Source organism: Cotesia typhae, unplaced genomic scaffold (assembly GCF_013202065.1).
Source record: "Cotesia typhae breed Kobodo isofemale line unplaced genomic scaffold, CoteBio_Ctyphae scaffold_152, whole genome shotgun sequence".
Lineage (NCBI taxonomy): Eukaryota > Metazoa > Arthropoda > Insecta > Hymenoptera > Braconidae > Cotesia > Cotesia typhae.
Genome location: NW_027423776.1, coordinates 584,193 through 596,721, shown reverse-complemented (window position 1 = coordinate 596,721; position 12,529 = coordinate 584,193). Strand labels below are relative to the sequence as shown.

General features: G+C 30.2%; 1 protein-coding gene and 1 long non-coding RNA gene across 2 annotated transcripts; one reads left to right on the top strand and one right to left on the bottom strand.

Moving 5' to 3' along the window:
* Positions 1-3,041: 3,041 nt before the first annotated feature.
* LOC141535882 (uncharacterized) lies at positions 3,042-3,845 on the top strand. Its single transcript, XM_074256046.1, has 2 exons — positions 3,042-3,360; positions 3,430-3,845. The coding sequence occupies exons 1-2, from the start codon at positions 3,042-3,044 to the stop codon at positions 3,843-3,845; spliced, it is 735 nt and encodes a 244-aa protein (XP_074112147.1).
* Positions 3,846-9,105: 5,260 nt separating this feature from the next.
* On the bottom strand, positions 9,106-11,730 carry LOC141535822 (uncharacterized). Its single transcript, XR_012480651.1, has 3 exons — positions 11,156-11,730; positions 10,891-10,981; positions 9,106-9,474 (listed from the first exon to the last, which is right to left on the bottom strand). It is a non-coding gene; the product is annotated as an uncharacterized LOC141535822 (long non-coding RNA).
* Between the last annotated feature and the right edge of the window lie 799 nt (positions 11,731-12,529).

Below are 12,529 nucleotides of genomic sequence, written 5' to 3'. Positions count from 1 at the left end.
TGTGCATAATCAGTATGCCTTGATGTATGATATGTACACAAATTTTCAAAGTGCTTACTATGGGAAAGAAGCTGAACCGCTATTGGCTAAGAAAAAATTTCTAAGTACAGCACCTCTGTATATAATTGACTGTTCCAAGCAGAACGAGTCAATCAAGTCTGGACCTGTGGATATACGTCTGGAGTTTGAATCGTTAGCACAGTTTCCAAATCAAACTGCTGCTTACTGCTTAATAATTCACGACCGAATAGTTGAGTACAATCCCATCAGCAGCACTGTGAGAAAACTTACTTAATGGTACAGTTTGACCCCAAGCCCACCATACATTACATGTATGTGTGGGACTTTGCATCCAGACAAGCGAGGAAAGGTCCATGGGAACAAGCAGCAAGAGACGGAGAACGATTTCGCCGACGAATACAAGAATTAAATAAAATTATTGAACCTGTACTGATTAATAAACTTATTGTAATTAAAAATAATCAATAAACTTAATGTAATTAAAAATAGCAAATAAAGAAAAAACTTTTTTGTAATTTTGCGTTTTTAACTATAAACCTTACTATAATAAGTATAAAAATATATAAGATAAACATAACCTGTAAAATGAGTTAAATGGCGGGAAAGCATAAACATAACCTGTAAAAATGAGATGACGTCATCTACTACGCAACAGAAATAGAACAAAGAAAAACTGCACAGCTACGAGACCTTGAACAGGTTCAGAACTGTTGGATAGTGTCATATACTACATAGTTGAAAAATCTACTGTGTACTTTGAATAACCAATCAAATTATCAATTAACCAAGAAGAAATAATTGACCAATAAGATTATCGAGTGGTGGGGGTAAATCCAGAGATCGGGTTATAAAAGGTTGAGTTGACTTTAAGAGTCATCATTCAGTCACTTCTCGTTATCGAGAGCAGTAAGAATGGAGATCATTGTAGACATTCAAGGATTCAGAGGAGCTGATAATCGCTTCATTGTTAAGGAGTTGGCCTCAATAACAATTCAACATGATATTGATAATATTGAAGAGTTATCATGCACACTATTTCAACCGCCATATCACTGGAAGGTGTTACCAGTCAACTATCAACGTCTGAATACCTGGCTGATCCGAAATTATCATGGAATCGGTTGGAATGCTGGAACAACTTCATATTACAAGCTCAAAGAAGTTCTCAATTATTTAACTTGTAATAAAAAAATTATTTATGTCAAAGGTATCGAGAAAAAGTTATGGATTCAAAATCACGTTGAATGTAACAAAATTGTAATTGATCTTGATGATTTTAAATATCCATCATTGAAAAGCATGAAAATATGTAATAATAATTTCTGTAAATATCATTATTATTTAACTGATTCATGTGCACTAGAAAATGTAAAAAATTTAAAAGATTGGTTTCTTAATAATCAGTAAATTTATTAAAATATGAATTTAATCTTTTTATTTTCCCTGATCAAGTAGTTTTAATTTTCAAATAAATATATATTTTCAAATAATTTTAAGCTGAATTGATTTTTACTCCACGAGATGACGCTGATTTGACATTATATCTTACCAAGTAATTTTACTTCATAAAAACGTTTTTTAGAATCGAAACTATAGTTCTTGAGAGAAATAATTAGTAATATTCATCTCTGAAGAAGCGCGGATGTTGCTGTATTCCAAAACAACTTTTCCAAGTGCAATCAAAATACACCACAGTTGATGCTTATTTGACACTAGAGATGGCGTGAGTGTATGAGTCTTGTCATCGATTAAACATCAACTATAGTGTATATGAAAACTTTACCGACTATCATTAAATTAATTTGATAAAATTACAATAACTTTTTATTTTATTTATAATATTAATAATAAAAAATATTTTCGAATACGAAATTGAGTTATTCTAACAGTTACGAGAAAAATTTTTATTATTCAAACTGGCTGCTTCTGCGCGCCAAACGTTAACCGGTAGCAGAATTTTGATAGGTTGATATGTTATTGAAAAAATAAATCAATTTTGAACAAATTTTGCATTTAGGTATACTGAAAAATGATTATCATATATATCCAATAATTTCTACATGACAATGTTTATTGTCAATTGTTCATATACATCAAAATACCAACTTGCCGGTTGTGTATAGTGTATGTTTAATAAAAGAACCAATCAGCATGATACGTTTTGGGCCTAAGAGTTTCTATTGGTCGATGTTATGGAACTTTTTTATAATAGGAAGAAGGAAAATAATGCGTAGATGAAAATTATGTGAAGATAGACAAGCTAAAACTTGTAAAGTGTCAGTTTTGTAAAAACGTTAACAACATTCATAACGTAAGTTATTTTTTCACTATTTATTGTATAATTTCGTCAATTAATAATTGCAATCTATATGTTATCAATATTTTATATTCATTATTATTTAATCATGTCATAAAGTTAATCACTAATAATTATCAAATTAATAACAATAATTTAATTTTCAATAAAAAAATATCAATGCTTGTGTTCAATTAAAATAACAATTATTTAACATCATTATTGTTTAAAATTTATTCCATATGTTTGATTATTTCATTCATAATATAATCATCAATAATTAATAATTAAGTTAGCCGACATCTGGAAATTTTAAGAATTTTTTTATTGGATAAATTATTACAAAAATTTTCACATGTAGAATATTTGAAAATTATACGAAAATTAATCATCAAATTAATAATAATAATAATATTTATTTTTTAATAAAAATAAAAAAATAATTTCAATGTATAAGTGCTAGTTTTAAATATAATTCCTATGATTATTAGATATATTTATTAATAATAACGGTTATAATAATAATGATAATACTAATAACTATGATAATATTCATGAATAAGTTAATTAATCTATCATTTTTAGAAATATTTCAAAACTTGAAATCAACAACAGCAACAACAACAGTAAAAAGGTAATTTAACATATAATAGAGTTTATTTAATCTAAGAAATATTGTATAAAAAGCTGGAAAATTATTGAATAGAGTAATAATTTTTTGTAGATGGGTAATATCTTATCATATGAAATTATATTCCCTGTAGAATGGTATACAATTGATCCGAATACCTTATGGGACTTAATAGTGGTAGAACTTGGTGCGTTAATTCTGGGAGGTGAAAAATTTCATGATTCCATCATAACTATCAACAACCTTGCAACAGTTCTAGATATAAGTCATAAAGAGTTATCCTGGTGGTTTAAGGTACCTGGAGATCTTGAACCATCACCAAATCGGTACATATTTTCAGGTGATCTTTTGATTGAAATGTACCCTGAAATTTATGATAAGTATGTGGTGCAAAATGGGCTGCATCTACCAGGTGAGTTTTTATATGTTACAATTATACACTTTTTATCTATTCATTAAAATTCATCTTGATTTATTACAGTGTATCCTTCGATGGGTCCTGAGCTTTGTTACAGCATCTTAATTCCAAGTGAATGGGTCAGAGTAAGAACATCTAGCCAAATAATTAATTTAATTTTCCGAGACATATCTCAAAAATTGTTGCATGATGATGATTACGAGATTGATGGTTCAGAAATTATAATCGATGAAGTAACAACAAACATTATTATCAGCAATCAATGCTTGACATGGACTTTTATGAAGCAAGCAGATATCCAGATAAACAATGATGATTATGTGACAATTGGCGATTGGATAAGTGGTTTATTTAGAAGAATGATAAATTTCTACCAACAAAGACAAGCAATTGTTGTAGCGATTCAGCAGGTTAATACCAACAATGTATTAGAAGAAGAAGATGAAGGATTTTTCGAGAATGATCAAGATGATGATTAAATAATTTTTATGTTTTATGTTCCTTAATTAATTAAGATAATGTATATTTCTTTATAAATATTGAGTTTCAAAATCAATAAATAAAGATATAAAATTAATTTTAAAAATTATTCATCATAAATCTAATTATAATAATAATAATCATTTTTTTTTAAGAAAAATTATACGTTGTGTTCCTTCATCAATTAATTGAGATAATAATATATATTTCTTTATAAATATTTGAAAAATATTGACTTTCAAAATTAACAAAGATATAAAATCGAATAATTAAAATTTTTATCATAAATCAGATTATTATTATAATTCTAACAATATTATGGCTTAGGTATAAGAAATAATAATAAATTCCTGAATAATAAGAGGTAACTTAAATATTAAGACGCGCCGGGCATAGGTAAATGGTTGAGGGTGGGGGATATAGTCCAACAGCGGTAGCATACTATTACTATTGGAAAACACCTTTCACTACTCTCCTAAAGGTGGCGTGGTAAAATATCGTGGTGGAGAAGGTTGTTTGAGCCACTCACATTCCCGCGCTAAAAATATACTAATATCAGATGACTCTGGTACAAGGCGCGTGAAATTCAAACTATCATAAAGATGAGTAACTTAAAAAATTAAGTTTTAGTAGAACTTATGAAATTTTAATCTTAAATTAAAAATGTGAGGGATTATAAATAAAAACAATGAATTATTTTATATTAAAATACAATATTTTATTGATTAAATAATTCCACTGGTCATTTTTACATCAAGACTAGAATTAATAAATTCAAATTTATTATATTTTCCACCATGGAAACGTAGAAACAGATAGTTTGAATCTATTAATTCATTCAAACTCTTCAGGAAGTTTGATCTTTTAAAGATGATCTTTTAAATGTTGAATAGAACTAAATGGTAGATAAATGTTAAATTCATCGTTTAGATTGGCAACAATCCTAGTCCCATACTGAGTTGTAATAGCTTTGATACCATTAATCTTATATTCTCGATTAAACTCCAAATGAATCATTTTTTTAACAGGAAGAATCCCAGTAAGACAATTAACCTCATTTATCTTGGTAAGATCCATGATTGATAGCTGTAAAAATTTTTTAATTAATTAAATGATTCTTCATTCAATTCATATTTTAATTAGACAGTAAATGAATACTTACAATTAGTAATACTGATAGGCAGAAGATGTATATCACCAATACTTCACTACTGTCTGTCGACAACTGGTACTTCACTGGAGACGTGTACTTCGTTTTTGTGAAGTTCACTCTCGACGTGTACTTCGTTTTTTATGAAGTACGCTCTCAGCGAGCTGCTTATATAGGCAGAAAATACTGCGCAGTTACCCCCACTCCTCTACCTCGAAACCGGTTTGATGACGTCATCTACTGCGCAGTAAGAAAATTCTAGAACAGAATGAGTCATCTACTGCGCAGTTAGAAAATTCTAGAACAGAATGAGTCATCTGGTTCGTGGAAATTTCCCCCACCCCTTTCACAAAACAAGTCTAAACCTGTCTGATGACGTCATCTAGTACGCAGTTAGAAATAGAACAAAGAAAACTACGCAGTTACGCGACCTTGAACAGGTTCAAACCTATCTGATGACGTCATCTACTACGCAGGAGAACAAAGAAAACTGCGTATGACCTTGAACAGGCTTAAACCTAAGGTTGACAAAAACCTCACCAGATGGTGTATCTTCTCACATGTACTCGTCATACATGCAGTTTCAATATATAAACCTTTTCAGATTATGAACAATAAAATGCACCTGTGATCTAAGCAACTATAGTTGATGGTTAGATCACAGGTGCATTTTTTAACAAAATGGTGAATTCAAAATTCAAAATGGCGGATAGCGGTCACCGGATGGCGGATTTCAGATAGCAAATTCAAAATGGCGGATTCAGAATGGCGGATTTCAGATAGCAGCCACCAGATGGCGGAAATCTGATTCGAAATGGCGGATAGCAGCCACCAGATGGCGGATTCAAATGGCTGATAGCAGCCACCAGATGATGGATTCAAAATGGCGGATTCAAATGACGGATTCACAATTCAAAATGGCGGATAAATTTTAAAAATGGCGGACAGTAAGATGGCGGCGGAATTCACTACCAGCGCCACCTGCAAAACCTCGACCATATCCTCAAACTGTCGGTAAAACAGGTCACCCATGTCGATAAATGGTACTTAGCATGGTCATAAACCCCCTGTCGGCCATGTAGATCCCTTAACATGGGTACGAACCATTTGCCGGTAAAACAGATTCCTGTAATCTCGATATCCCAGCTTCACTATTGCCGTTTGGCTAAATTTAATGAAGCAATTTTAATTATTGAGTTGAGGAAATTTGGGAATTAGGAAATTATTAAAGAAAAAATTGTCCGAAGATATTTAGTGAAATTTGGTGAAATTTCGTTGAAGAATTTTGGTTGAGAAATTTAGAAAAGTAATTCTGTAGATTCTGTGATTAGGATTGTATTGAAATGAATAAAGTAGGAAAATCGACAAGTGATAAATTTTGTGAATTTGAAAATTTCGTATTAAGAATTGTAGGAAAAATTTGATTGTTATTTGGAATTAAAATTCGGAAAATTTAGAAGTAATAAAAGTTAGAGAGATTGAGTTAGCGTCCGGTGGACGATGTAATAGATAAGTAAGGAAAAATGATAGAATAAGGAATCCGTCAGGTTGACGTGGAATTAGGTTTAATTGAGAATCCGTCAGGTTGACGTGGAATTAGGTTTAATAGAGAATCCGTCAGGTTGACGTGAAAATTGAGAATTTTGATATGCCGTCAGGTTGACGAAGGGAAAAATTAGATTTTAAGGTATTTCGTCGGAGTGACGAGGTTGAATAAATTAGTTAAGTTGTAGGAATAATTGGCAAGTGCCAACGTAGGTGAGAGGTTCTCACAATTAAGTTAGTATTAAGGAAATTGTTAAGTTTGTAGAGTTGGTTGAATAAATCACTTTAATTGTTATAAATAATTTTTTCTCAGTTTTATTTACAGCCTTTCTCGGACTTCTCACGACCCTGTCTTTTCCCTCTCATGCTTCCCCGGTTTCTGGGACACCGTATCTAAAATCCCAGTGGCGCCCTTTCTAAAGAGGAAAGGGGTAGCTAACTGGACCTGGGCTAAACCCCCCGGTTACAATTTGTATTACAAGAAATGTAAATGACGAAAATTTAAATGCCATACAATTTTATGTAACATAAGTAGCTACTAAAATAATTCGAATAAAAATCTAATATATAAAATTCTCGTGTCACAGTTTTCGTTGCCATACTCCTCCGAAACGGCTTGACCAATTCTCATGAAATTTTGTGAGCATATTGAATAGGTCTGAGAATTGGCCAACATCTATTTTTCATCCCCCTAAATGTTAAGGGTAATCCACCCCTAAATTTTTATTTTTATTTTTTAGACAAAATTTTTAGTTTTTATTTTTTTATGATACAGCATACAAAAATACATACAATCCTAAATTTTCACCCCTCTACGATCAACCCTTATTTTTTATTTGTTAATTGAAAAATTTCATTTTTTTTGCAAGAATATTTTTTTTCATTTTTTCATGACTTAGAATAAAAAATTTCATATTACTCTGAATTTTTCACCCCTCTCCGATCAACCCCTATTTTTTATTTGTTTATTATGAACTTTAATTTTTCTGGCAAGTATTTTATTTTTATTTTGTCATGACTTAGAATAAAAAAAATTCATATTACTCTCAATTTTCACTCTTCTACAATCAACCCCTATTTTTTAATAGAATTTTATATTTTCTAACCCCGGTCAATAGCTGATCAATAGGGTTTCGTTTTGCCAACTCCGCTTGGGAGGAGCATAATAGCAAGTTTCGTCGAGTGCAATTTTTCAATTACATTTTAAAATTAAACATTAAAACAAAATTATAAATTTGTTTAAAAGTTATTTAGGAAAAAAAAATAAAATTTTCAAATATATAATTACTTTAATCAAACTTATCATAAATATTGAAGGTACAGTATTCCTGTGTCTTTGTTATGATCCAACATTTATAATATTTAATACATTTATAATCCACATTTTTAAACTTAAAATTAAATAATTCCGTGAAGCAGGAAAGAACAGGAGTTATGGTAACTATTACGTGATGCGTTCCAACATTTACGTCATAGGATAATTGGGAGGAAGGAATTGTGAAAGAAATTGGAAAGGACCTTCTGATGAATAAGAGCCTATAGAATATGCGATAAAAAATTCAAATAACTTGGACTGGGACTCGAACCCAGAACCTTCCAAGATGCCCTCATTAATCTAATATTTCCCGATGTACACGCACAATACATCTATCATAAGTAGCTGACGGAGAAGGCGATTTTAGCAGCAAAAAATGTGGACGTCAAGGAATTGAATCTCAAGATACAACAGTTATTGCCAGGTAACTTGGTGACATATAGATCCATTGATGCAGTTTACGATGCCATTGAAACTGCACATTTTCCAACAGAGTTTTTAAACTCATTGAATTTACCAGGCATACCACCGTATAATTTAGGACTCATATTTGGAGCTCCGATTATTTTGCTTCGTAATTTGAACCCACTACGGCTGTGCAATGGCAAGCGATTAGCCGTTAAAAAATTAGTGAACGTCATCGAAACCATTATTTTAAATGGCAAATGCCGGGGTGAAGGTATATTACTTCGACGAATTCCTATTATACTCACGGATGTGTCAATTCAATTAAAACGCATTTAGTTCCCCATTAGATTGGCATTTGCAATCACTATTAATAAGTCTCAAGACCAAACAATGTCTGTGTGTGGCTTAGATTTGAGCACGTCATGTTTTTCACGAGGACAATTATACGTGACATGCTCTCTAATGGGCAAACCATCCAGTTTGTTTGTGTGAGCTAAAGATGGAATAACAAAAAATATTGTATATTCTATTGCACAAAAAGATTAATATTGTTGACTTATAGCTTCAGAATTCGTTGTATATACAATTTAAAAAAAAAGTTACAATATAGTAAAAAAAGACTATTCGGCAGCCAAACACTGTAAAAAATTTGCGGAGTGAACGCGGAGTAAACGCGGAGTGAATGATTTTTAATTGATTCACTCCCAGCGGGAGTGATATTTACTCCGAGGAGTTAATTTTTATTAATAATAAAATTCACTCCGCATTCACTCCCAAAATAAATGAATTTAGAAATAAATAAATTTTTGTAAAGAAAATATTTTTATAAGCCCTTTTTATATTTAATTAATATAAATTTAATTTATTATTTTTAATAATATTTCATTTTAATTATTATTATAATTTTTTTATTTATTTTTTTTTATAAATTAATTATAATTAAAAATTGTCAAATGTCTGAACAATAAAATGTAAAGTTGAAATATCCTTAATTGCCATCTAGCGGGTAATGTCCGAAATATAGAATATATATATTTATTCAAACTCAACTGAATGCTAAGTTTGAATACTAAGATGGCTAATCTGACAGGCACCGGCGTTTCGCCGTCCAAACTCGCAAAAATTCAAGCTTTTGAATTAAAACGTGTATTTTTTTTTTATGAAAAGCGATGGGTTAAAGTGGACCCTGATGGTGAAACAACACTTTACGCTGAAATTAAAACAAGTAAGTATTCAGTTTTTTTTTTTTTTTTTATAACATACAAACTGTAGAAGATCTTTTTTATATTCAATATTTCAAATAGTTAATAAAAAAAATGGTAAAACCATAATTCATTGCAATTTTAATGGTAATTAACACTAATTGCGTTTTAATGGTTATTAATATTAATTGTTTTTATTTTAAAAAATGCAAATTTAAATTAAAGTGAAAATGTATTAGTCGATCGAAAGATGATAGGGAAGATTTCTATTTATCAACTGGACATATCTTTGTTTCGATCTCATATTTTGTTTATAAACATCTTTCCTAGCTTAATCATCTCAAATATTTTATATTTTGACAGTTAAAAAAGTGTTCAAAATTACTGGTGATTTTGAAATCGCTGATGAAGATAAAGTCATAATAAGTGAAGTGATTTATCCTTTCTATCATCCCGAAACATTAATTGTTTTACCTATTACTTCTCCTGTTATTGCTCTTCAAGGTTGTTCTTTTATTTACTATTTTTTTATTTTTTATTCTGATTAAGATTCGGTTGATTATATAATTCTCAATTAATGAAGTTGAAAATGTTTATTTTAAATGATATTTTTATACTTAGGTCCTGCCCTAACCTCAACCAATAGAAGCCAAATCATTAATATTAATCATGCATCAAACTATCATGAATCGTTGATTGCTACAGAAAATGTAAATATTGATGATAATAATAATAACAATAATTATGATGATGATGATGATGAACGATTAGAAGCAATTAATAATTACTCTGGAGTTTTAGAAAGAACAGTAAGTTTTATATTGTATATATGAAATCAAACAATGATATTATACTATGAACTTAATTAAATTGATTTTATTGTTTCTCTTTAGGATCTATTAAATAGAATTTTGTTACGACCTGGGGGTAATGATATCATTGAAGAATACAAACATTTAAGTGGACTTGATGTGATAGGTAGACGAAAATTGGTCAATATCGTCGTTAATTGTTTAACTGAAGAATTTGGCTACCATCCTTCTTCTTCAGAAAAAAAAACATTATGCTGAACAAATAATAAAAACTTTTCCAAAGTTAAAAGATTTAACATCGACCTATGGTTATGTGAGTGATTTAATAAATATTTCATAATTTCACTGTTTATAATTCGTATTGTAATAACATAAAATTTATAGGAAGTATATTATGATAGTAAGACGCGGTCTGGTTGTATAGAGTGGAGGTTGAAAACTTTGAATCAATCGCAGAAGAAAGGTAAAGAATCGGAGAAAGTTAACAAAGATAAGCAGGTTCAAGAACAAGAAAATATTGTAATTCTGGATCAAGAAAATCAGGCTATCGTATTAGAAGATATCATCATTGAAGATGTAACTGAAATGATCACATATTTAAAAAATGCTCACCCTGTAAAGAGTGTTCTTAGTTTCTAATAGGTGGCATGTGGTTAGAAACTAGGAACTCCGCCTGGGAACTCCTGGGAACTCCGCCGTCCATCTTACGGCATGAAATAAATTATTTTTATTTATATTATATTTATATTATATATATATTATAATATAATAACCATATTATTATTATTATTATTATTATAATTATTATTATTATTATTATTATTATTATTATTATATATATATATTTAATTTACAAGCATGTATGGAATACACTCACATTTTATGCTTGTAAAGGTGGATCCTAGAAATGTAGTTGTGGTATTACAACTACATTTTTACTTTTCAGACTGGTACCATTCGACAAGACTTTAATATAAAAACGACTCATCCATGTCTTGCTGCCGTTGGTGTTGATAAATCAACTCTTATTTTATTGCTGTTGATGGTAAATTATTATTTTTGGATAATGTAACATCCGCAGAAGCCTTTGATGCTCTTTTCAAGAGTTATTTTGTGTTGAATATTGTATTTGAAAAGACTTTAACAGGCTTCTTTAATTTTATCCAGGATTATTTTTATAAATTAGACAGATCTATGAAATTCAATATAAGAATGAAAATAGTTTGGACCTGGCTAACTCAAATGTCTCAAAAGTAATGTTATTGTAAAAAATTTGGCTTTCAAGACTATAATTTAATACTTCATACTTATTGATAAAAATGATTTTTCGGTGTTATATTTTGTAACCGGGGGTTAGCCCTGGTCCAGTTAGCTACCCCTTTCTTCTTTAGAAAGGGCGCCACTGGGATTTTAGACACGGTGTCCCAGAAACCGGGGAAGCATGAGAGGGAAAAGACAGGGTCGTGAGAAGTCCGAGAAAGGCTGTAAATAAAACTGAGAAAAAAATTATTTATAACAATTAAAGTGATTTATTCAATCAATTTACAAACTTAACAATTTTCTTATAACTAACTTAATTGTGAGAACCTCTCACCTACGTTGGCCCTTGCCAATTTATTCAAACCTCGTCACTCCGACGGAATACCTTAAAACCTAAATTTTCCCTCGTCAACCTGACGGAATACCATAAAATACCAATTAATTACCTCGCCAACCTGACGGAATACCGATTAAAACCTATTCCCGACTGCGCCCCCCGACTCGGGCGTCGACGCAGCGGTTTCCTAACTTAATCCGTTGTACCCCCGACTCGGGCGTCTATACAACGTTTCTAAATACTCACTAAATTCCATACAAAATCGTCCACCGGACGCTAACTCAATACACACTTTCTCTAATTACTCAAATTTCTCCGAGTTACTAATTATCTAAATTCCTTGAATTTTACGCTTAACATTTCTTTAATACCAATTACCAAATTCACTAATTTAATATATTACAAAATTTATCAATCAAAATTATTCAATTAAATTTATTAACTATTTTCAATAAACTAATTTACTAGATTTACTAAATTAATTAAATTCCGACCAACGGCCTAGAATTAATTTTACAACATTTCAAATTTCAAATTCTACAAATTTAACAAGCCTCATTAAATATTCAACTTACATACATTCCAAAGTGACCTTGACTATCTAAATTACACAAATGCTTCTACTATTTCAACTTAATCAAATAATTTTAACTA